The sequence below is a fragment of the Idiotropiscis lumnitzeri genome, chromosome 9 (assembly GCF_059441095.1).
Source record: "Idiotropiscis lumnitzeri isolate Australia: NSW breed Sydney's pygmy pipehorse chromosome 9, RoL_Ilum_1.0, whole genome shotgun sequence".
NCBI classification, from domain to species: domain Eukaryota; kingdom Metazoa; phylum Chordata; class Actinopteri; order Syngnathiformes; family Syngnathidae; genus Idiotropiscis; species Idiotropiscis lumnitzeri.
The window spans coordinates 14,109,050-14,136,038 of NC_142399.1; the positions used below are offsets into that span (position 1 = coordinate 14,109,050).

Sequence of the window (26,989 nt, forward strand, 5' to 3'; positions counted from 1 at the left end):
CACAGTTGTGTAAATCAGATCAAATTATTTGCCCACTTTTATGGTTGAATGTACTGTTTGGACACATTTCAAAGAGCACAACATATATTTAAATTAATTCTCTCAAGTTTTTTTCTTTGAATGTGTGTGCGCGTGGATGTTTGTGTGTGCGCAGGCATTACCACATTCCCCATTACAAAGAGGTGCATTGCTGGATGGCAGATCAGCTTTTTGCACCTGCTTATCTGGCGCAGCTGGGTCACAGCTGATAGCAGCCTGAGCCACACTGAGCAGCTAACCTGGAAATTGATGTTTCACATCAGCAACCACTCCTTTTTGCTCCACTGCAGGCTAGCTATAGGTGTGAGTTTAGGGAATGCGTGGATGTTTGTTACTTTCGTACTTGTTGGTGTGACTGATATACTCTAGTTCATCTTTTGTGTCCCTTGGATGATATATCATCAGTTTCATGACTCAAGTGCAGCTATACTGCAACGTGTTTGTTAAACAGGTTCCATCAAATATTTTTCTGCAAGGATAACGTTATATATATATATATATATATATATATATATATATATGTATATGTATATGTATATGTATGTATATGTATATGTATATATATGTATATATATATATATATGTATATGTATGTATATATATATATATATGCAATAGCAAATATGAAAAGAAATCAACAGGAAAAACTACTTGTGGATTTTTGGTCTCAATGAGATGAATAATATTTTGGACAGGAGACAAAGGTTGCTTTTAGATTATATTATGCATTGAAAAAGTCACAAAAGGACAAGTTGTTGTTACGTATGTACAGGGTAAATAAATTAGTATGGAAATATATCTGTGCTTATTCAATCATTCTAATATGACAAATCAGTCCATTGTCAGAGTAAGTATATTCAAAATATTCAAACACCAATTTTATCATAACCCCAAATACAGCTCCATAAGTCCACCCACAGTTTTTGGTCTTGGAATTGTGTCCAGTGGGAATATTGGCAGAAGAATTTGTCATGAGTGGGTAATGGGCAAGGTGTGTGAATTGAAAGAAGTGTCTTTGGGCTACAGGGAGCCCCCCACCGGTGTGGCAGGAGGTGTGCAACTCAGGGGAAGTTTGTCAGTCTTACTTCTAAGCCTGCTCCTTCTAGCTCGCCATCACATCAGAACCTGACGCAAATTGTTCACGGGTTTGGACACGGCAGAGGGCTCCTGTATGTATTTTCTCCTCCTAATCCACACTGCATTATATGCGCACCCGTATTCCATACAATGATGAATGTATGACCGAAATACTGCGGGATTTATGCGACACTATACGGCATGTGTACAAAATATGATTTAGTTCTTTTAAAGGTGCTTTTTCCAGCTTTTCAATACATATTTTCCTCTTTTTGGTGACAGAAGTCTGCTTTAAAGGAATACGGCTTTTACTATTCAGCTATCCTTCTCATATTCTATATGTTATTCTGCCTCTCTGTCTAACTTCAGAGATTGACCAAGAGGTCAATTGCCAATTTGCCTGTGCCATTGCCTTTGTCAGGCAACAATATCAATTTTGACTAATTGGAACCTGCAGCTAATGAGCACTGCAGATAATGGGTTCATTTATAATCTATAAAACAAGTCTGGCATCTTACCGGACGAGAAAAAAGCAGAGGTCATGGGTTCGATTCTGGCTCCGGCCTTACTGTGTGGAGTTTGGGAGTTCGCATGTTCTCCCTGTTCTTTCCTCTTTTTTTTAATATTGCTAACCTTCCAACAATATCATGAACTATTGTATTGTGATATCATATCGTGACATTAGAGTTCCATTTGGTTCCTTTGCTAGGTGTGAGGTGGCCTTAACATACATGCTTTTGGAACGTGAGAGTTAGGCTAAGTACGCATAGCAGATCAATTCTGATTTTTCTTCAAATGTGACAGGTATTTGATTGTTTTCATTCAGTGTGAACAGTACGATTTTTGGAAATCCGACCTTGACCTCTTTATGTGGCTATAAATCTGCGACCCATCCGCAGTATGTAAGTAACGCTCATCTGCACATATGCGAGCGAAACGTCATCAAAAGCCCAAGATTTCCAGAATGGAAAGGCATACAACTTCCTCATAGTCATTGCATGTTTTAGAATCTCAGCTTTTTCTGTTTGGAGTTGGCATGTTATTCGCATACTTACGTGGGTGTTGTACCGAGTAATCCTGTTTCCACACTTTCTTAGCACATTCCATTAAAACAACAACAACACTCAACCAGTTAATGATGTAACCTGCCTTTCCCCAAATTTTGCTGGGATAGGCTTCAGTTCATCCTGAAGAGGATAGGCAAAATGGATGGATGCCAGGAATTCCGTAGCTCGAATGATCCTTTTCCTGCCAGCTTGTTAGTGTCTTGCTGGGATCACCATCCTATGGTCTGTTTTTTGCATCCATCCGAGTACGCAGAGGAAGAGCTAAATCATGGGAAGGCCCATCCCAGAAATGTAACTATAAACCATCAGATAATTGAAACAAAGAACCTAAACAAGATGGATAGTAGGCTAATAGTCTTTCCTAAATTCTGAAATAAGTCATTGATTATATGACCTGTAACTAGAACAAACGATAACCAATTAGAGCAAACCAGTTGCTTAGCGACACAGTCGGTCTCGCCCGTACACTTAATGCAGGCGTGGGCAAACTACGGGGGCCACATGCAGCCCACCAAACGTTTTAATCCGGCCCGCCAAACTTGAAAAAAAATAAATGAATAAACCTTGTTAATGTTTTATTTTCTAAATACTGTGGTTTTTCAAATACATATGTATTGTTGTAAATGTATTTTTTTTCTCCGATGAGGTGAGGTTACCAAAACACTCCATCCATCTGCTATTGGTCCGGCCCCTCTGTCAAATTTTAGAACTAGAACTATGTGGCCCGCCAATCAAAATATTTGTCCACCGCTGACTTTATGTATACGTGTGGTGGTTTTTCTGTTTTGTTTTGGACCTTGATTGGATGAGCTCATCAAAATCTGAATCTAGAATCAAATCTAAGAATCAGAATTGGAATCATCGAAATTGAAACTATACCGAACCCTACTTCAGCTCAATGTCACACACAGACCAAACAATCAATATGTAAACAGAAGAGAAATGGCATAAAGTGCCTTGTGTTTCATTTTGATTGTGTTTGTGTGCGGCCTCTCAGTGAAGGTGACATGTTCCATTACCTGACCATGATTTAGCTCAGTCCAAGGTAATAGTCAGCTCGAGTGAGGTCACCCGAGGGCCAATATAAGAGACTCAGAATGTGCGCGGGTGTGAAAAGAAAGCCAAATAACAAAATAAGACCATTATTATAAACTGAGAAGCAAAGTTGAATGCTGAGAGCAGAATTCAAGATTGGTAGGACTGGGCAGGCATCACAAAGTGTCAGTGTTGATGGACATTCGTTGGAGTGGTGTGCTTTTGGATGTCGCCTGACAGTGACTGAGCAGACTGGTTTGGCTGTCACTCTTGGACCCGCGGAACCACACACACACCCACCTGTCCAGTCCAATCAGAGCTGCCTGCGCCCGTCTCTCTGGCCTCAACAAGCAGAATGAAGGCTGATGAGAGGAGAGCAAAACAAGAGAGCGAGTGAAAGGGAATACTAATACACAAACAAGGGGCATCTTTCTTGTGCGATTTGAGGGCGACCGGAGCTGCATGTGAATTTGCAGTGGCAGGTCTGTCTCTCTTCAGCAACGCGTAAGATGACTGTCCGCTAATGTCCCTCCCTGTCCAACTTGACTCCGAAAGTGATTGGTTAGTCACAGCCTTGTCACTCATTGTTTTCATCTTTGCACTGTTTGGATGTATTGGAAAGCCAAGCGAGAGAAGAGACTTCTTCCTATGCTTGGCCAGACTGAAATGAATCCGTCCAATTGGACAAAGGGTGACAAAGCGATTTACTGTATACTCTATACGTTTTCATTAATTCAACTCTCCCATCCAAAAGCCAGCAGGGTCAAACCTGTAACCCGTGAGCCAAGTCTAACTCACTGGGGGCTTCAATCCAGAATGAAGCTGGATGAATTTGTAAGTTGTAGTGACCATAAAATTACGCGCTGTGTCAAGAGTTCCGATAGTTTGTGAGGCCGGATAAGAAAGCAAAGGGAGTCGACTCGGGGGAAGGAAGACACAGTCTGTCTGCGGGAGAGCTAAATTTGTTTTTGGTTGCGACCAACAGCGGCCCGTTATGGGAGCATTAAAGTGATTGTTGATCGACCACCGCCTTGTCATCTTCTCACCATCTGGTCAGACGCTACAATACATAACAGATACTGTAGTTGACAGTGAGTGGTTTTAGCAGCCGCTGAGATTCAGCAGCTTTCGGTTTGTCTCCCAGCGCCAGTTCTTACATCTCTGTAAAAATAAATCCTTGCTGTTAAAAAAATGTGCAATGAAATGTAAGCCAATAGCTTCACACGACAAAGGTGTTTGGTTTGGTGGAATCGTATAGTTTACGCAATGCCATCAAATATATGCATTTTTGTTATGTATGCTTAATGTAGAAAATGGTAATATTCACAGGGCAGATGATCAATTTATTGTCTTATGAAATGCTTCTCATTTTAGTTTGTACAGTTCAGTGGTCAACTTAATCTTTTAGACTTATTATGCACATGGAGTAATTCATAGAAAAGAAAAAAAACAAAAATAAAATCTATTTCAGGTCCCAATACATCCATCCATTATCTGTACCGCTTCTCTTCACAAGGGTCGCGGGGGTGCCGGAGCCTAAGAGCAGTAGGCGGGGTACACCCACAGCTGGTTGCCAGCCGATCGCAGGGCTCACATAGACAAACATACTCATACCTAGGGGCAATTAAGAGTGTCCAATCAACCCTCCATGCTTGTTCTTGGAATGTGGGAGGAAACCGGAGTACCCGGCGGAAAACCCATGCGAGCACGGGGAGAACATTCAAACTCCACAGCGGAAGGCATCAAACCCATGACCTCTTCACTGTGAGGCCACCGCGCCGTCTGTTCCCAATATAGTATTACAGTGATCAACGATAATGCACATGTATTGTAGAAGATCAACCAAACCAGCTCTACTTAGACAAATAAGTAAATATGAGGTTGTACTTATGGATTTGTGAAAGGACAGTTCATTAAATGTATAGATTTTAGTTTTCCATTAAAACAAAGTGGAAAAACATTAACTTATTGCTATTTGTATAAAATATGCAATGATTTTCCAAGTCGGACCCAATTGACATCAAATTTAGGACGTGGTAATATTTGACCCCTGAACTAGAATGATTTTGACACCCTTGTTTGATATTGTCAAGTGCAATCTTTTTTTTATTATTATTTTTTTTTACTGCTATTCCATCTTTCTTTTCTTGGCAGCACACTCACACACTTGTTTTAAAAAGTGTTTTAGACGAAATACATTTGTGTTCTGCAAAAATAACATTAAATCTATCCATAGTTTTTGGTAATTTACCTGATTGCAACTATGCACTCAATGGTCACAGATTTTACACAACTAATTATGATTCTGAAACCGAAATATGGTTGTTTATAAGACAGAATGTTCCCTCAAATGTCCAGATTCCACAGAGTGTGAACAATGCTTATCTCTGTAAATGAGCAAAAAGACAGTCGTAAATAAAATGCAATATTAGGGCAGCAAAGTTGTGTCGTTCTGCTACTTCTATCTCAGAGTCAGGGTTCAGAGTTAAAATTTCCACATGGGCATTACCAAATGGAGTTTATATGTCTAGGTTAACAAGACTATACAATTGCCCCGAGGTTTGAATGTCAGTGCCGATGATTGTTTGTCCCCTTATGTGCACTGTGATTGACAAGTTATTCCACACCGTTTTTTTCAATGCCGTTGAATACTGAACTCAGACAAATGACATCTTCTTGAGCTAGAACATTTTGTGGCTTTCTGTCCTTGTGGTCGAGTGTCTTTTTTACTTTCATCAAGTCAGCAGTCTTCCCCGTAATTGTGGGGGCTACTGAACAAAAACGTAGAGACCATTCCAATTCAATTCTACTGTGCATAGATAATAAAAAATAAATAAATCCATGTCATATTTGTAAATGCAGTACAATGAATTCGTTGATGTCTTGACTTTTTGAATCTGCTGTTTGTATGGTCTCATGCACAGTTCAATCCATGAGTGTGCCTTTCTCTAAGGGATGTCTATTGTAAAGGTTGAGGTTATTCTCCTCCCATCCGTGACAGATTCAGTCATAAATCTATCGGATTAATACACAGCCTCCCAAGGACTCTAGTGGTTTGCGTTGTGAAACACTAGAGTCACTTAAAGCCTGACTCCTGACACTATTTTTCTTCAGAGCTCATTGCCTTTGCAGTTATTGATGTCACACGCATACAAACAAACGCCGCAGAAAAGGACCGCGAAATAGGAAAAATCCTTGAAAACGTAGTCCAATTTTTTTTAAATCTGAGAAAATATCGGATATCCCAATTCCACTTCTGTTATGAATTCTTTCACTTCTAAAGACTAATTTGTTTTCAACCTCGGCAGTTGTGTTGTTGATAGCTCTATTTTATTGACATAAAGACTTGCAAACACGCTCGGTTGGCTTTTTCTTTCTCTCCTTTTTATTGCCAGTTGTCTAATTGACCTCCCCGAGGAAACTACTCGCCATAGACGTCCTTATCAAACAGAGAAATGGACTGCCTGCATACACACCTCTCTCTTCTATTATAGATGGCCCCTGAACACGCACATCTCTCTGTATGGAAATAGAGGTCCGAGCACATTTCTGTCCACCCCACTATAATAATTTGAGTTAGATCTGCTAAGTTTATGTCCTCATCGAGATTGCCTCCCCGAAGGAACCCAAACTCCCCTAACATTAACATAGTGCACTTCACAAAAGGCAGAGGAAAGAATGATAACGTCATTCCAATTAATTTCCATTGTGTTTTCAATGGAAGCAACAAAAGCGCAATATATTTTGTTTTTGTCTGGAGGTAAGGGTCCTAGTAAGTGCAGAAAACCCCACGAGATCTCTTAAAAGGATGAGCCCAAATTGTCACTTGAATCTCATGATGGAATCTGACTTGTAAATTATTTTCTAAGTGCTACACAGTATAGTATCTGGTTGTTGGCGATATGGGTTAAAGAAAATATCTTTTTCAAAAAGATCAATAATGATAGTTGACTATATTCGACAAAAAGTATTATATAGTTTATATATTTCCGCTTGCTTCACAAAACAACTAATAGAGTACCTGAACAACTCATGTTCAAATTTTCAATCACATCATACATCTACAAAACTTTACACACCAATAATCTACAGCAATATTTAACAATGATGAAATTTCATTTTCGTCCAGGCTATTTGCATTGATTTGGATGGATATATGGATGTAATTTAAATTTCAGCTATTACTCCAAAATGACAAATGGCAATAAGTTCTGGACCATTGCCAACTTCTATTGTAGTCAGAATGAGAAAGGGTGTTTTAAGAGATTTCTGGTGAACACAGATGGACTTTACTCTGTTTTGCTGGACCGTCCTCCGTCCCCAAAATGGGTGTCTGACTGAAACGGACGAAATGCCCATCTCTTCTGGTGAACGTGTCTGACAATTTATTTCATCCACTTTCTTCATAATGAGAGACGTCAGCAACGTTTGATGTGTCGTATGCAAAGCTCTACCGTTTCTCGTTACTCGTAAAATTGGGGGGGGGGGAGCAATCTTTTATTTTATATGGCGATTTGTGCCACAGATGTCACCCTGGAATATGTCATTTGTGGATACTTCCTTAACACAGATGCTAATTGGAAATAAAGCTGTTAGCACTGTTATTGCATATACATTTGAAGGGACACTAAATGCAGCAACAATCTTTTGACAGTTTGTTTCCAAAATGTTCCTTAAGATACTACAAATGATATAGTTGAAAATTTAGTGATGATGCAGAGTACAAGCGTGTTAAAACTGGACTGTTTGACTTTCGGTTTAGTTTGAACATTTGGCAAACATTTACCCACTCACATAATGTAATATATGTGATGGGCGTGTTATGTCTTGCCAACGTTTACATTGTAAATGGGACAGTGTGTGTTTGCTCAACCCTGTGAGAGTTTCATGTGTGTGTTTGGCAGTTTTGATTATCTTTTTTTAGTAGTAGCCTTGCTTGTGAAATCGTATAATTCTGCTTATTTTTTGTGTTGGGACAGAAGTATCGACGAATTGCCTTTCAGGGCAAACATTTTATAATGCTTTTTTGACCCATGTTAGTCTTCTCAACCCTGAACCATTTCCAGGCACATGGACTAACATTAACAAGTAGAAATCATGTTACAGTATTTTGTGGACCACTGAGGCCTATGTTTGACACTGAAGATGATGATTAAGTGATTCTCAGTTTCTCAAGTGTTCTAAGTTTAGGCCTGATGGCGTACAATTTGAGATTTCAGTCCCAATTTTATCATCTCAGATCAATATTATTGAGATGTAGATACAGATTTCCATTCTACAGATTACGCAGATTAATTCGTTTAAATGGCTATAAAATAGATGAGCATGAGTGCTGTACCGAATGAGCTCGTGCTGCCAGTGAGCTGAAGTCACTACTTGCCTGTTGGAATTTATGATGGAGGTGATTGATGTGAGCCAGTGTGGCTTTAGCGAAGCTTCACTTTAGCATGGCTGATGTGTTTGAAGGCTCTTTTTGTCCGTGGATGGACACGGTGGTAACATGAGTGGCACCAAACTGACTCATCAGACTGCTGATTGTATGACTTGATCCCTGAGGCTCAGTGGCACTGCCTTTTGAATTCTCATCAAGTATTTATTATCAGATAAATATCTCAATTCCTCTCCTCTCTCTCTCTTGTGTGGAGGTGTCTTGCCTTTTTGTTTTTCCCTGCTTTGCCTGGTGGCCTACTGAACATTTCTCCTTATACATCTTAGCCCACTGTGCACATAAAATTCACAACTATAATTCACAGCAGGCATGAAATTGGAGTCTTGACAGTGCTTGTCCCACAGAATCAGCACTCAGATGAATGACAGGTCTAGAGATGTCACTGACATAATGAACAGGGCTTTAGCCTCCAGCTCTCTTCTCTCTCACAGGTCCATGTCTATATCACATGAATTATATTGATCTAGAATGGGACGATAGTCTCCATTGACTGATTTAGAGCCAGGTGAGCCCTTTCCGTTTCTGAGTAAATCTGTCAAAATTATCGAAACAAATCTGCAAATATTTCCAATGTACAACAGCGGTAATAGAGCCTTCTATCGAAATAAGAGAAGAATAACAGATATTTCTCAACTAGTCACGTGTGTTGGTGGTTGCATTGTTGCGATGTGGAAGAAACGAGGGTCCTTAAAGTGACATGAGCATTCATTACAGTAACAGAGCGAAAACTTAAGAAAGGAGTATTAGACAGAAACACAACAGAATAAGACATAACATGAAACTAAACTGAATATAATCTAAACCAGTGGACGCCAACCCTGGTACTGGTCCGTGGGCCACTTTGGACCGTGCCGCGGCAGGCTGCATAGATGATAGAAAAAACAAACTTGCAGTACTTTTGTTTTTGTTATTATTCAAGGCGTAAAAATATTTTATCTTAAATTTATTGGCTTCTCTCTGTCGGACTCTTGATGCACGACACGATCCTAATTGTCTCTGTTGCATTGCACTAATATTAAACCCACAAGTGACCAAAATGAGTAAAACAAAAAAACAGACCCCATACAAAACCCTCTCTGCACAACATGCGCACACACCGTCCCCCTATTACTGGTACACAATAGCAATGGACTCGTATGAACCGGTCCACGGCGGAAAAAAAGGTTGGGGAGCACTGATCCAAACAATAAAAACAAAGATCATGACGCTAACTTTTCAATATCGACTGTACAACTTGACATTTAAGACAATGAAACATGGATACATTTGTTGAAATTTAACTATAGCTTAATAGTGATTGTATAAATAGATTGAGGCAAATTTTACTCCACAGTTTGTAGACTAGTGTGTATCAGTAGCTGTAATCATTTTATTGGGTATATAGAATCAATTATACCCTGTAGACTGACTATAGTTCAACACTGTTTTCCAAAGTTGGAGTTAATGTTCCATAAGTGGCTTTCATACATGCCATTAGTCCTGAGTGACCATTTGTTATTAGTCACTTGAAAGTATGCCTACCCGTATAGAGCAGAGGAGGGGAACAAGTTATTGATGACTATGAGGTAGAATGCTTAATTTGCACCGTCTTCAACCAAATTATAAATTATATTGAAAGTAGCTGAATTTGCATAAATCTCATTAGAAGCAATGAGAGGGGTTCATAAATCCTTATATTAATTAGTCAGTTTAGCCACTCTTTTATAGGAAAATGGAGTGTATTAATATAACAAGAAGGGAGTGTAATCGTGAAGCCTAATTGGTTGTTGTGTGAAGCAGTTTGCTGCACAAATGACAGGATTGCTTCCCGTCTATTGATGATGTGTACCTGAAGCAAGAAGTGGTGATGGGCATGTGTGGCGTGCATGGGCACACTCATTGGTTGTGTGAATCATTTACTTGATGTTATTATATCTCCATCCATATCCAGAAGAAAGAGAATTAACGCTAACGAATACATTTTATCTGGTGTCATTGCTGTTCTCATAATTATGGAGCATATTTCACACTAAAGTGGCCCTCCACCAAGCTTTGTATTTTGTGTGTGTTTAAGAATAATGACGAAGACGATCAATCACATACAAAAACTGTGATAATGCAAGGTTAAGGATTTTGGATTCTTACTTCGGGCAGTCAGTGCTCGAGACATTGAAATGGTTCTAGCAACTGAAAGTGTCTGAAAAACTGATACAATTGTGATCTGAAAATTAACGAGAATTACACATAATTGTTTTTGCTGTTAATTTCATGCACATTCAGCCAACATGGCCAGGAACCATGATCACATTTACCACACAAAACATTGTGCATATTGAAGCACACCCACATTGCAGGCGCTCTTCCGACACCCAACTGAATTATGTAGTGATAGAGTATTGTATATGAATCCATTCACAAAAATATGTGTAAGGTCAGAGGTCTCACAATTCCTTCACGGACCATATTTTCTTGCATTGTTCACAGTTATGCTGTAAAAGTCCTTGAACCCACCATGTTGGAAGCCAAGAATGTCGCTCCCCGTCCATCTGACATTAATGCATGCACAGTAATGCATGTGTTTTAATATGGGTACCTGAATACTTCCGCTTTGCCAAAAAAAAAAAAAACATTTAAGTTGATGCTGGAATATCAACAAGTGACCAAAAAAAGTCTGATTTGTTGCAATTGTGACATCCAGAGAAGGGAGGTTTTTTTCTTTTGTCTTTGAAAAAAATCTCTTTGAGAAACATTTCTACTGTTCCTTTTTTTCCTCTTGACACCAGGCTAGATTTTCAAACATTGTCTCCTATTATTCTGTGTAGTCATCCTGTATGGAAAGTAAACAGAAATCAAAACATATAAATCAATATTCAGCTGTATAGAGCGGAAAGGCGCTCCAGACTGCCAATAAAATTTGAGACCGTGCGAGTAAATTTGTCATCATTTTTATCATTTAAAAAAAAATATATATATTGCTGGCAAACATCTGTTGCATGCTTCAGCTGAGTTGTTGGCAAAAATACACAAATGAGCATGTTTGCCCACCAACATTAACGCCAATAGAAGACAGGAGACGAACACCAAAGAAGATGGAGGGGGGGGGGGGGGGGGCTATGTATAAGAGCAGAGGCAAATGACCACTCTTATTGTCTAATGCAGGTGTGGGCAAACTACGGCCCGGGGGCCTCGTGTGGCCCGTTAGACGTTTTAATCAGGCCCGCCGAACTTGGAAAAAAATTAAATGCATAAACCTTGTTAATGTTTCATTTTCCAAATACTGTGGTGTGTCAAAAACATATGTTTTGTTATAATGATTTTGTTCATTTTCATTTAAAATTAAATGTATTTTTTTTCTCCGATGAGGTGAGGTTACCAAAACACTCCATCCATCTGCTTCTGGTCCGGCCCCTCTGTCAAATTTTAGAACCCATTGTGGCCCACCCATCAAAAAGTTTGCCCACCCCTGGAGACTCTAATGTGTGGGGGAAAAAAAGGCTTTCTTGATGTGAATGTGCAAATCTACAGGTTTCAAATAACTCTTGTAACGAATACCGAATGGAGCCAGAAGAGACAAATCCTCAACATGAACCGTTGTTTGAGGGAAAAAAGGAAATCCTGTAACATAAAGTGGCCTTGTGTTATCACAAATATGGGGAAAATGAGGGAAAATTGTGATTCAGAGTTTGAGCCCCCAAAAAAGTTGATTGTTTGCGGCTGGACGAGAAAGTGATTTGTCGAGTAACTCTGTTCCACATGGAAGTGTCAATAAGTTCAAGGCAGCACTTTCGTCTGAACATTTTGACCCACTTTTTGAACATCCAATCATTTGGAGAGCATGTGCTGACTATGAAAATGTGCTTGCACATTTTTCATTTACATTGTCATATTCAATTTAAAGAGGAAAAATTAGGCATCATTATGAAATCTGAGGTTGTTGGTGCTTATTGGACCAACTGTGTTTCCCTCTGGCAGGTTCCTCAGTGGCTCAACTGAAGGCAACTGACCCTGAAGGGGAGCCACTTATGTTTGGGGTTTCAGGAGAGGAGGCAATGCGATATTTTTCAGTGAACAAAGACACTGGTGTTGTGTGGCTTCGACAGCAGCTTGATCGTGAGGTAAGCTCATACAATTTGTACAAGTGCACTAGCAACTTTGATTTCTTGCAACCGATAGTCTATATTCTCTTCGTAGGTTTTGGTCTCAAGGTTTTTGGAGTAAAAAAAAAAAAATGTTGGCTGTTAGAAGTAATTGAATGTCTTGTTCAGTCTTTTCTGTAGTTCTTGCTAAAGTTGCACTGACGTGTATTTGTATTTTTCAGACCAAGTCAGAGATGCAGGTTGAATTCTATGTGAGCGACATTCAAGAGGTAAGGACGGAATTTTGTCTTCCATTATATCCCTCCTTTAATTGAAAATAAATGAAAGGGCCTCCTGACACTGTACTTCTTAGATACTGGTACTCTATACAACCCACCTATGTATTAGATTGAGTTAAATCAGCATAACTTTATTTAAAGAACAATTTTAAAAAAAACAATCACAGCAGAAACAAAGTGTGGTTTAAACAAAAATTAAACAAAAAAAAAAAAATTATAATGCATATAGGTGTGATCCCTGCGTAATGCCCGAGGATAGGCTCCAGCATGTCCGCATCCCTCGTGAGGATAAATGGATCATATAATTGATTGATGGATGGACAATCGTAAATAAAATTTCTTTTCAAAAACCAGACATGTTTTAAAACATCACCAGTCAGCCATGTGTTTATAGTACAATAAACTATTACTGTTCCACCCGTGGCCTGCTGGTACGCTCAAAGTTAATGAAGTTGTACTCAGATTCCCGAGACGAGGGAGAGAAAAAGCTTCACATACTTCCTTCTCACTGGCATACAGAAGGACCGAAGATTCCGCCGCCGGGATGCTGGAGTTGTATTCTTGTGAGCACGATATGCATGACATCAATTGAGTTGGCTTCATCAAGTGAGGGTTGAAAGTAAAAAAAACAAAACAAAAAAAAATATCCAAAAAACAGAGGTTTTCAAACTGCTGTTAGCTGTCCATTGGCGAGTATCCTCACATCCCCTATCACGTTCTATTCAAGGAACGGTTTCAATCTCAGGTCCCATTGAGTCCCACTTCAACACTGGCTCTTGTCCCTGCCCAACTATCGTCAGAGATGCATTCTTTGCTGGGTGCATGTCGGGCTGCTCCATGTTAAAGGAGAGGCAGTACCTCCTCATGGTTTTTGATGAAGCATTCTAGGCAAGGGGGGATGACTGATGGTGTTAACATTCTCCAACAATTCATCATAGACGGAAGAAAAAAAATAGTATAGTATTATAGAATGCGTTAGATGAAGGTCTAAGAAACAAAGAATAATTGAGAAACTGAGTCGGAGCTGCTTCAACAGGATGTTGACTCTCAGTGCTGAGACACTTCAGTGCGTGTGTATGTGAGTGTGTGGATATTTTTTTCCAAGTGACTTCCCTGTTATAAGTAGATCACCAGAGGAGAGCTTCCAATATCATAAAATGCTCTTTCAGTTTCAGCGAGGTCTTGATGCTTAATCATTTTGAACGCGATTGATAAATTTCAAGCCTAACTCACATTTTAAAACCCAAATTTGAGCCAGCTTCTGAGCTTCGCTTAGAAGTCATAAAAATTGTCCAAGTGTAACGTTCAACGGCTTAACCATTATTCTCCGCTCATGGAATACACATTTAAAGTGTAATTTAACATCACTGTACGTGGAACAATAAATTAGAATATTCACTAATAACAACAATAAGTAAATCTCAGCATTACTTAGCATCATTTGGTTGAACATTGAATAGGATTGTTATGGCCTTGAATAGAAAATGTTTCCTTTTATTCCCTACGTATTATATTGAAATTGAAGCATCTTTCTTTCCACCGTCTAAAATTTTGTCAAGCGTGAAATTTCATAATTTAATTAGAAAATTTCTACGAATTTAGGATTGTATTATTATTTACATTTTGTCTTTATCATTGTATGTACAATACTTTCTTACTGTTGTGGTTGTTATGTAGTACTGTATGAATGAAGTTGACTTGAGTTTCAACTAAATCCTTATGTCATGCAAACTAAAAACATGCATAAAATGAAAAAAAAAAAAAAACATAGTTAGCCCAGCGGTCCGCTACAGGTTAAGAGAGTGACCCTCACCCATTGTGAACTGCTTTGCAGCGATCAAAGGTTTTACCTTCGCTGAGCGGTCGAGCAACAAAATATGCTAATGCTAATACCTACGCGAGTGTAGTGACCCACTTTCTATCACCTCAGCAATCAGCGAGCTAATATCTTGTTGCAAAATGGCGTCGTAAGTACCTGCCAAGCTCACAGACGTTGGTGCCAGCCATCAAATGCAATGCATGTGCATGGAAAATGGGTCATAACTTGCTAATTTCGCAAGCAGTATTCATGAAGCTTACTTTTATGTCCACATAAAAGCGTGTGCTATCAATACAGAAAATATATTCTTGAGTTTTTGTTTTCTTTTTCTTGTTTTTTGTGACATGCACGTAGATGGAATGTAACAACACTTTGCCTGTACCCTCTTGTCATACATATCATCCTATTTTGCAGAGTTATGGCTCCCAGAATGCATTGCTTGGCGCAATGTATTTAATTAATGAAGTTATAAGAATGTTGATCCTTGTCATGTTACCTTTGTGTCATATTTAGCAAAATTATGTTTGATTAAATTGCACTTTTTTTTTTTTTTTTTTCAAACAAACCATGTCTTTCGGTTGTGTAAATGAATGACATCCATTCCTTCCTCCATCTCAACTAGGCATTAGCCACATTAAACCCATTTGCGGGCCTGATTCCCCTCGCGGACTTCATGTTTGACACCCCTGCTCTCACCTTTTTGCTACCTGGTCACCATGCAGGACAGACGGCCGCAGATTCTCTTAAGATACTCTGAGACAGTTTGCACTTTATCCTGTATGTCTTTTCTTGTGTTTAGAAACCTGTAATTAAGTCCATTAGTCTACATCTCATTTTCCTCTCGAAATATTGAGTTGAATATGAAGACATAAAATGGGTACACCTTAGACGAACACCACTTACATTGTGGACTTCCGGTGGACTTCAACGCCCTTCGGTGTCCAATACGTGTTTGGCACAAGGGCCTACTGCGAATGTCACAATTTTAATGAGAGCAGAGGTGTCAAATCAGGTCCAAAAAGTAAAAACTTTGCTTTAGCCACCTGTCACCTGTTAAGTAGAAGCACCAGTGACAAAAGCAGATCAAAACAGATACAAATTTTGAGTATTTATTTATAAGTTTTCATTTTCATTATTCTATATTTATTCCTTTCGATGTGACTCAGCTGGGCAGTAGGACTGGGCACCCTAGCACTCGCTATTGATGAGCCGCCATTGATTAAAAGGGAAATGGCCCCAAATAGGCATTGCGAATGCAATAATCACCTCGTTTTTGCATCTCACCCTTTTGTAAAATGCTGAGACAACAAATTTACTTGAACACTATTTAAAGCTTTATAACAGTGCATGTGAATGCACAATTCCAAGAGATCAATAAGACTGAGGATATCGATAGAAATTCAATAGAATTCCATAAAAAAGTATTTCATGTAAATAAACTTGTCGTGAGTCCGCAGACCTCAGAGCCCTACTGGGTTTGTATTCATTCGGCATTTCGTGAACGTATTCAGGACCCAAACCATTCAGTGATTTATAGACCTTTAGCAGAATTTTAAAATCGATTCTCCAGATAATTGGGAGCCAGTGTAAAGCCTTTAAGACTGGAGTAATATGTTCTGATCTCTTTGTTCTGGTCAGAACCCGAGCTGCAGCGTTTTGATGCTCTTTTTAGCGAGTCCAGTGAGGAGACTGTTACAATAATCATCCGTTTAATTTGCTCAAAACAGTGACGGGATAAATGGTTTGAACTGATGTCATTTGTGATAGCCAACATTTGCGTTCTGAAGCATTTTAACATACAAACTGAAAAGAAGGGATGCAAGGACTGACCCTTGAGGGACCCCATGTGTCATAGCCATTTGATTAATACCTCAAATGGTCACAAAGTAACTCTTATCCTCGAAGTAAAACTTAAACCATTTTAGGACTGTTCCATTTAATCCCACCAAAGTTTCTAACCTGTTTACGACCAATTCGATCAAATGCTGCACTGAGATCCAGTAAAACTAGCACCGGAACCTTCCCTGCATTAGTATTCAAACTTATGCTGTTTCTGTACTGTGATGAGGACCGATTCCTGTTTATTTACTTATTTATTTATTTTAAATTTTACAATTGTTGTAAATGTAAGTATTGTCAATGTTCACACATTCTGTCAACCTTTCTGGAATCACAATTCGTGTTGCGAGTGGAGGACATATTTTTACCTAGATATTTCCTCCTCAGGTGGTCAAAGACACTGTCAACATCCAAATTGGAGACGTGAATGATAACGCACCAATCTTCCATGGGCAGCCTTACACTGTGCACATCCCAGAGGTAAGGCTGAAAGAGTATGAGAGAATAACTTGCTTAAACCTGTATAAAAATATATTGACTAAATCAATGGTTGCAGTTTTATTTAATAGGTTCACCATTTACATGCTGAAAATCCGAAACAAAATTGCAATACATCACCTAAAAACTTTAGTCAGAATCAGAATTCTAAATTGTGAAAAAGTGCAATAATGGTAAAATCTCGGATATATGGAAAGTCAGTAAAAACTGGAGCATCTTGCTTACACATGTCAAACTGATAAAGATTGTTTTGTTGGCATCTACTCCCGATTTGAGGACTTTACTTGGAGCTAATGTTTGAGAGACTGTACAACCTACCTTGTAGGAAGGAAAATATTCCCTTTCAAGAGACCTCAAGCTTTCCCCGCGCCCCATAACACGTTTCTGTGCTTCTCTGACCTCTCGCTGGATATGGTACCTCACTACTCTCCATCCTTCTCCTCTTTGCCCTCTCACTCATCTAATCCATGATATGAAGTAATTGCCAGAGTGGAGTGCAGGACTTCAAATAGGGAGCTAAATCCACACACTCACACCCACACCCACATACAAACACATCTTGTGTTTATATTGAGTCCATAATTTTCAGAGTTTTCTCCAAATCTTCAAAGTCTCTGTGTTTTTCCCTCCCCCAATCCCTTAAAGCCAAGTAAATAAAGAGGACTATTTAGACCGACCCAATAGCTGGTAATGTTTTCTCCTTCCTCCCAAGTTCGACTCTTTTCACTTATCCTAACGTATTTGTCAATATGTGTCTTGTCTAATAGCACACAATCTTGTGGGTTGCGTTAAGAATAAGGCGAGTTGTCCATTTTAAGAAGTGATTTCATCATGTTACCTTTCTTGTACCCCTTAGTCCACCTTAACCGGTTTCTTTGCACATTTTGGTATATCCTTTTATGTAGCATCCTTACCCCCATGACACTCATTTAAAACAAAAAATGCCATGGCATCACGCCATCAGGCTGGAACATACCACGCACTGCATGAAAGAGTACTCGCAGCAATATAAAGCTGCAAAGTGTCTCTGCTGTGGGACTTGAGTTGCAATGAAAAATAGTAATAATAAAAGCTATTGGCTGGTTATTCGGAAATATTTGATACCATATATTTGATAATGTCCCTGTCCGAACAAGATAATTCAAAGCTGAATCACGTTAGTTTGAGTTGGTATCATGTTTGAAGGTAAACAAACTGACGACTATGTTAATTTGTGGAGATGGAGAGCTGTTGTTCACTATTTTTTTTTTTTTTTTGTATTTGAGGCGGGAGATCTATTGCTAGTAGGCAGTTCTCATCTAGAAATGGCCAGTTTACGTTGTTAAATGCTTTTTCTGAATCTAGTGATAAAATTTATTGTTTGGTTTGACTGACTTTGCAACAGGTTAATCACTTTGGGTCGGGTAGATCAAAATAGGGGTGACTAGGTATTTCTATTGTGTATGCAAGTGTTTTGGTAATGATTTTGAAGTTAGAATTAATTAGTGAGATTGCACAGTAATTCGTGAGGTTAATTTGGTCTTTATTTCCTTTTAATTCAAGCATTATATGGGTATATATTGTGAAAACCATTTTGATTTCTCTAGTGACTATAGAATAATGGTTTTTTTTATATATATATATATATATATATATATATATATATATATATATATATATATATATATATATATATATATATATATATATATATATATATATATATATATATATATATATATATATATATATATATATATATATATATCCATTTCTTCTTGGTTTCTCATATTCAGTGGACATGACCACAGTTTTTGGAAGCGAAGACAATGACTTCATTTTCCATAATCTTGAAGCTACATTTTATTTAGTTATTATGATTTCCTTTATTGGGTCGTTAACAACACTGTCCTCTGGAGTTTTTCAAATGTAGATGTCATTTTCACTTTATAGGAACCGAAATGATTATGTGGAGGTAAACAACTAGGCTGTTTGTAATTATTTTTTTACATGAAAGTACTATAAACATGTTTATGTTTCGGAAGCCTGCTGCTGTTCTGCTTTGATTAAACATTCATTAAGAAAATCATCGATCAACAGATCTTCCAATCAGTATTTCAGCAATTTTGGATTCAAAATGCAGAAACGACTATAATTCTGTAGTTGCAGAAGACGAGGAGCACTGCACAGCGCAATGCATTTAACAAGTCAAGCAGCCCTGGGGGTTGTGTGTCTTAATGCCATTTTAATTTGTAGAGCCATAAAAAGGGTGAAGGGAAGCAGGTGGACTTCTACTGTTTCCTCTGTATGTGTTAATGAACTGCAAGACCAACCCACACACTCAGCCACCAGAGTGTGGAGACAAGAAGTGTAAATATCCCCAGGAATAATGTCTGCAAAGCTGATTTTTATAAAGGAGCTGTTTCAAATGGGGGATATTGCCATGCACATATTGTACATTACCTGTCTTCATACACTGGAATGACCATAAAAATTGCGTATGACTAAAATAGCCACTCTTATCCTGACGTGTGCGATTATCAATTAGAGCAAATGTAATTATATTACACCAGTTAATTCGTTTTAGGTCATCAATTTGTTTACATTTTCTTTTATACTCTCATTCCATTAAAGCAATTTCTCCATTTGATAAAGTACAGTTTTATCCTGTCTTTGATAATGCAAATGTAGTATTATAAACTGACTCATTCAATAAAATGTTTCCTGAAAGCTAAATATTCGGAAGACTTTTTTTGTGACCTTATTGTTTGAATCTTAGTAGTTAAGTGCATTCACTATTTTATAGTTTGCTATATTATTGATTTGAGAGACAGTCTAATAAACACATAGACATGTGCGGACACACCCACAAACGAATCCCATCGTGTCTATCTGAACCGAGTACACCTGATATGAAGATTGAATGGGATTTATCCAGCCCAATAAAAGCCCAGTGTCTGCTCCTGCTGTGTCTCCTGTATTGTAATAAATTGTTGTGGCTGCGGAGTCGAGTGGCTACTGGTTGACCGGCTCAGGTCTCAAAGAAAATTCCGCCTGACACTAAGACCCTGAGCCGCATCGGGAGGGATGTGGGATTTAAGGAGAAAGGGTGGGGGTAAATATGAACTAAAAAGACTAAATGGGACACTCGGTATTTCATCTGTTGCTGGCTGCTCTTTATATCTTTCTTTCTTTGTGGATTCCATTGTATGCACCCTCCTTTCACTTACCTCCAGATGTCTCCAGACTACTTCCCTTGATACTTTGAAATCACTTAGCCTCATGTGTCAGGACTTAATGAAGTGTTTTCCTTTGCATGCTATCCTAATAACACATTTACCTGCTGTTTTTATTGAACTACAGTCTCGCATATCTCTTGTTGCTTAACTGTGATTATTTACCATAAAGTCTTTGGGTCTAGACTTGCTTTATGTGTCTGAATTAAGGCTGTGCCTACCCTTTTTTTTTTTTTAATTATGACTGTGTAAAATGAATGTAACTTTATTCTGCGGTGAACAAAAGGAAGTGGGCGATTCTGTGGATAGAAATTTTCGCCTTCTGGCTAAAGACTTTGTACTCTGAAAGGAAGGACACCTGTGTCTGCACTGATTCGATGGTCAAGTTCCAACATTAGCTTTAGACAATGGTCACAGTTCCTTTTATTCTTCCTCTCAAACTGTTTCTTTTGAACTAAAAGCTTCTTTAAGAAGATCACAAATGATTTCTGTCGCTTCTTTTTTTATACCTTTTCAATATTAGCCTGTCCTGATACTCGTCTTAAGTTTCCCTGCTCTAGAGGACTGGTCAACCCGGTATTATAGTACATATACAGTTGCAAGTAATGCATCTGAACCTTTTGGGAGCACATAATTCGCAGAAGTTGAATCAAGGCAACTTCTTTTGATAAAGACAAAGGTTCACATACTTTTTCTACCCATTAGTGGGTTTTGCCGTAGAAAAGGTTATAAAGCAATTCGGGTAAATAAATAATTCAAGGGGTCACATATCTAGTTTTTTGTAAGTGTATTTTTTTTCTGTCTCTTACCGTCGAGCCCCCAGACCACCTTATTGATGGACAGTAAGTTAGCTGTGCACAGACTAGATCCTCCTTGAACTTGTTTTCCTGTCAATATTTTCTTTGGTTGTGCCATTACAGTTTTATCCATCTGCTCTTTTCTTTATGCCTGCCAGTTCTGATTGGAATTTACAGTAACATGATGAGCTGCTCCACAAACTAATCTGGTCTTTTCAAATCCCACTCACTCATTTGAAGCTGATACAGTGCATATGGTAACATTATCTTCAGTCTCAAGCTGTTAAACCAGCTGTTTGCGCATAGATTTCAAACAGAAAACAATTCAGTAAGTGGCTTCTGCCTTCATGCATGGAGTTTGTTATGTTTGCGCTGTGTTTGTAGCTTTATATGTCCAGATCCGCAGCACTCTCTGTTGGAAGCCTTCTTTTACTCCTAAAGGTACTTTCTTTGAGCTTGATGAAAGAAAAATGACTGAAACAGCAATAATAAATATAAAGAATGTTTATCTTATTCTATAGTGTGATAAAAACTCAATGACTCTTCACACACACAAAAAACTTGAGTGAGAATGAAATAATCGTTTTCACGTTTACCGCTATGTTGAATTCCAATGACGAAAATTGGCAAACAATAAATAAATAGAAAGGCAACATCACAACTATTCAGAGTATGATACCTTATTTCATCTTTTTTCCTGTATAATAGTATTGTCTAATTACATATCGGAGCACATGTGCCCAGATAAACAGTCAAGATCCACTGCTAAGTGATGCATGAGAGAGAAGGATGCTCTCAAACAGTAGCAGGAGATGCACCACTGATTTGTTTTATGAATATCATGATATTATGAAATGCAACTTTACAGTTGAAAATCTAACTGTAGGCATACTGTACTGATAAAGCGTGGAGTAGATTTTCAAGCGGCAGGAGATGTTTTCACACTCTTGACAAAGTCACATACCAGACAGTAGAATGTGGTCTTTTCACCTTTCCGTCAGTTGAATGAGAATGTGTTCATATTGGGATGGGTGGGTCCATCAAATTACGTTAGAATGAAGTCGGACCACACTGAGGCGATTTCATTTGCGCTTCCAGCAATATGCCTCTTAGACTAAGTCGCACAAATTCCACTCAATTGTGATGTGACAAGATATCTTAATGCAGCAAGCAATAAAGGTGTTAAGTTTTTGCCCAAAGATAGCTGGGATTGGCTCCAGCTACCTGGCGACCTCAGGACAAGCTCTATAGAAAATTGATGGATGGATGGAAATGCAAAGCACCTTCAAAGAGTCTAACGTTAAAGGTCGCGTACTTTAAAATAGACTTGAATGTGTAAGTTTAATCTATTTTTAAGACATTGATGGCAAAGGGCAACATATGTGTGTTGTTTGATCTGGAGAACAACTTTTCCCTGCATCTTTTGTCATGTCAGGGGTTGACGCTAAAATGCTACAGAGGCATTACATGGACTATATGCCTTGTGATGTTAAATCACCTCCGCTTACTCTATTTATTTTTCTGTCATTTAGCTCACTGAGCATGAAGAGCACCTTGATTTACAAGCTATGTCGAGATGAGTGCATATTTATCTGTCAAAAAAGGAGAGGCTTTTGTTACAAGAGTGACCATCATGAGATGACGAGAGAGGGGGGCTGAGATGTGAGAAAGAGGGAGGTGAAGAAAGGAAAGTGGGTGCAGACAAGAAAAGACGGCATGAGTGGGGCAAGATTGAAGGGAGGGAGAGAACGGCTTGCTCTCCCAAAAGCCATTAAAGTTTGATTCACCCACTCCTTACTCTTTGAATAAATCAACCTGTCAGTCCCTCTCTGCCTTTTCTTTCAAGTGTGTGGGGACCCTCCCCTCCATTCCAGCCCCCACAATGCCTTCGGCTCTCTCCTTTGCAATGACACTCACTTGGCAGAACTGAGAATTCTGACAAGGTTTTACTAACAAGATGATAGTTGTGCATCTTTTTAGTCTTTCCTGCTTTGTAGGATATTTATACACTATGATGTACGCACATTTAATACTGAGTTTGTGGCAACAGCAATAGTGTGCTGTTAGTATGAGTGTCATTAAACTACCGGACATGTCCATAGTTTCCATAATAGAATTGTATAGCCTTTGCGATTTCGTCAAATCCATCCTAAAATTCAAAGAAAGGTAAGTGGCATTGATTAAAATATGCTCTCTTTTTTGCTCACAGTCACAGCACCTGGTTCTAATATTTGCTCAAACCTTTCTGTGTAACTTCTTCTTTGCTTCCATGTTTTTTTTTTTTCAAAGTTCTCTGGTTTCTTCCCACATTCCAAAAGCAAGCATGTTTGGTTAATTTGTGATTGTATCACATCTCTTGCCCACATTCTGATGGAATTACTCTGAACTGGGTGAATGCATGCATGGATGCTTGGGAAGGTAGAAGTCGTGAGAAAATTTAGCAGGGAAATGTAGTTTCAATCTTGTCTTCAGAACTCCAATTTCAAAACTAAAACCCCACGACTCTATTTCACTTCTGCCCATTGGCACTCACATGAACACAAATAAGTCCTGGAATGCTTGTTGGAAAAAAAAAAGTTGCACATTGTCTACTGAAAGTAACAGGTGCATTTATGAACTTAAACAACTGTTTTATATAATTAGCCAATTACTGCTAAATTACTGCCGAACATGGATGCAATTAATTATCAGTTCATAATCTCTGTCTGGTACAGAACTAGTCCAAAAAAATGGACTCATGTACCAAGGCTCTTCTAGAGTTTTTCATTCATATTTTCCTCTCACATTCTTCTCTCATCGCCTCTAAATGAGAAGGATCCTTTTGAAAGAAAGAGTGCAACAAAAACCCAGATGCAGAAAAACTAAACACAAGTACAGAGGTAACCCCATGATAATGATTCTGCGCTCTCGTCAAATATGTTGAGGTCTCATGCTCTTTGCTGATGTGTGTCCTTAAGACTGTTCGATGTCCAAAGTTTTGTGCACTTGAGACATTTTTCCTGACTCAAAACTTTATAAAGAGACTTTACTGTAGTTTTTTTTGAGGTCTTAGTTTGATTCCTTAAGGCCAGAATGATTACTGATAAACTGGAGCCAACCATTTAAATAAGAACTGGTCAAAAAGTCAAACCATCAATCCCAGAAATGTGCTTTTCAGTCCAATACTGTGCAACGGGTATGATGATTCTTAGATTTTTATGAGAACCCAGGTGAGGTGGACCTCGCATCACTTTTGGGGCCTCTAGCTTGACACATTCATAGTATTCAGAGCAGAAATAGGTCATGCTGAGGGTACTATAGTTCGACTTTGGGGTTGGTCCCTTTCAGTTAGGTGTTTGCCATAGCATGTTACTCACATGATATGTTTGGCACAGTTTTTAACGTGGGATGCTCTTCCGGTAGGAACCTGCGACAGTGGCTTGAAAACGGTGGAAAGCTCAAGGGGTCTTGCCGAGGGATTCAACTTAATGCTACCGTTCGCCCTGACCGGGATCTGATGGGTATATTTAAATAAACAAATTATAATAATAAAAAAATGCTCAAAAACCTATCCATTATCTGAACTGCTTCTCCTCTCGCGGGTCGCAGGGGTGCTGGCGCCAATCCCAGCTGTCTTCAGGCAGTAGTCGGAGTACACCCTGAAATATTTACCAGCCAATCGCAGAGGCGCAAAAATGAGAAAAGTAATGTACAGTGTGGACCCCACGTTCTCACAATTCATCCAGTTATTCATTCTCTTCTACTTATCAGGGGTGGAGTTGTAGAGGGAGCAACCTAAGCACAGAAGCAGACTTCCCATGGGATCTTTGTGTACTATTAGTAAGAAATGTACAGTTATAGCCGCACCAAGATGCCTCTCTCATCCAAGTGAACCCTGTCATTCCTCCATTTGTGGTGTCCCCATCATAAATGCTGTGATGTATAATTGAGTTATGTGCTCAGCCACTGACTCGTAGAGAATAACAGCAACGGAGAAAAAAAAAAGCATAAGCCACGGTGTTAGTGAATTGAGAGACTGAGTTTGGGAGGATTTTAAGCACCATCTCCTAAAGAACTGCAATCATCAATTAAAGCGTCAAAACTAAAATACAAGTACAGTACGAGTTGAAAAGGACTTTTAGGCTTGTCACATTGATCATCAATGTGATTGATTATTACACAAAACAGCATTTTTCATTAGTGTCATCATTTTTTTCATTGATTTATCATTAGACAATAGGGTTTGTACTCAGCCTTGTTCTATAGAAAATGTGAGTTTGGTTTATTTGTAATGGTGTCACTCTTTGCTGGACATGCAGAACTTTTCTTGTGTACTTCTATCTCTCCCTCCTCTCTCTTTTCTGCTGCAGAGCTACATGAAGTGATTACAAATGGTAGTGTCACAGTTTATCAGCACATTTTGTTTCTCTGTTCATTTCCCTGTGTCAGCTCGAATCTCACTTTAAGCGTCGCTCCTTCCAGACTGGCTCACTTCTTTTCTACGTGTGTTGTAAAGGATAACAGCAAAGCCGTATAGTAACGTGTCGGTGAGGTGCGGCGTGTGTGGAAAGTAGACATTTACAGGATTTTCACTAAGAATTCTAAAGCCACATAGTCATTACATTTGCTAGTTTGAAATGTAGAGAATACTTATGGTCTAGCATAGTCTAATTTGGAATTCGTCTCAGTTGGCAAGGCCGCCTCTTGAAAGAGATCAGTAAAGAATTTATACACCAAAGCTCAGAAATGCACACTTAATATTTTTTGGAAGCAACCACTTGCATTCAAGCACTGCAATACGGTGTGTAAAATGAACGATCCCTGGGGTTATAGTTAAAAAAAAAAAAAAAAAAGTAGTCTGGATTATTATCTGCATTTTTTTACCAATTTACGTTAACTGATATGCCCAATATAGTCAATAATGCACTGTAAGAAGAGTTATAATAGTTTGTAATTTTTCAATATAGTTTTTATTTAATTATTAATCTTTTCATCATTGTTAGTTTAGTTTTTTTTTTTTTTATTATTATTATTTGGTGCATTTCTTGTGTCCAGGACTTAAAATAATTCACAGAAATTATGTGATAATAACAACAATATAATTTTAAAAACAACCATCAACAAATAAAGTCCGGCTGCTGTATAAGAGTCCACAGCCTTTGAAGTACAATAAGTGCAGTGCATAATTCTGCTTCCCACGTGAGAAGCATCACAACCCTCACGTCTTAAATAACGCTAGGATGGTGTCGCTGTCCATCTCTTGTTTTACCAGGGGACCAAATTTAAAGGGGATTGTTTGCTCGGATTCTCATATTTCACACCACACACTACACGCCACGTGCCCGCTTGATTTTATCTGTCAGTCAGTCAAACTGGATGGATGGATGAATGGAAAGATTTCAAATTCACCCCAAAATCTCATGTATTAAAATAATTGAAAAAGACAAAAACGGCCATTGTCCCTATATTTATAAACGGGTGATGTAAATGTGAACTGAATTTTCAGACAGTTATCTTTTTTTTTTTAATAATTTTTATTTTAGGTCATTAATGAAAATGTTTTTTGCAATTTTAGTTATCATTTCGTTCTTTTTCTTTCGCTATAATAACCTTGCTTATGACACAGCGTGTTTCTACCGCTGAGAAACACCTCAGGCATTAAGCTGCATGGGAATAGAGTCCTTTTCTACTCTGACAATACCGCATTGCCCACACTAGAGACAGAAAGAGACATGGATATACTGGAGAGTGTGGTGTATCTATAGCAGCAAGCAGTAGAACAGGGAGATTCAGGGGTCCGGAGGTCACAGTGCTGTAAAAC

General features: G+C 38.6%; 1 protein-coding gene across 2 annotated transcripts in view; it reads left to right on the plus strand.

Moving 5' to 3' along the window:
• cdh23 (cadherin-related 23) overlaps window positions 1-26,989 on the plus strand; it is a 161,495-nt gene that overhangs the window by 23,167 nt on the left and 111,339 nt on the right. For both annotated transcript variants that reach the window (XM_088304346.1, XM_088304347.1), the window contains exons 4-6: window positions 12,619-12,761; window positions 12,965-13,012; window positions 17,067-17,159. In XM_088304346.1, the coding sequence (XP_088160472.1) occupies window positions 12,619-12,761; window positions 12,965-13,012; window positions 17,067-17,159 (284 nt within the window). The remainder of the gene's footprint in view (window positions 1-12,618; window positions 12,762-12,964; window positions 13,013-17,066; window positions 17,160-26,989) is intronic.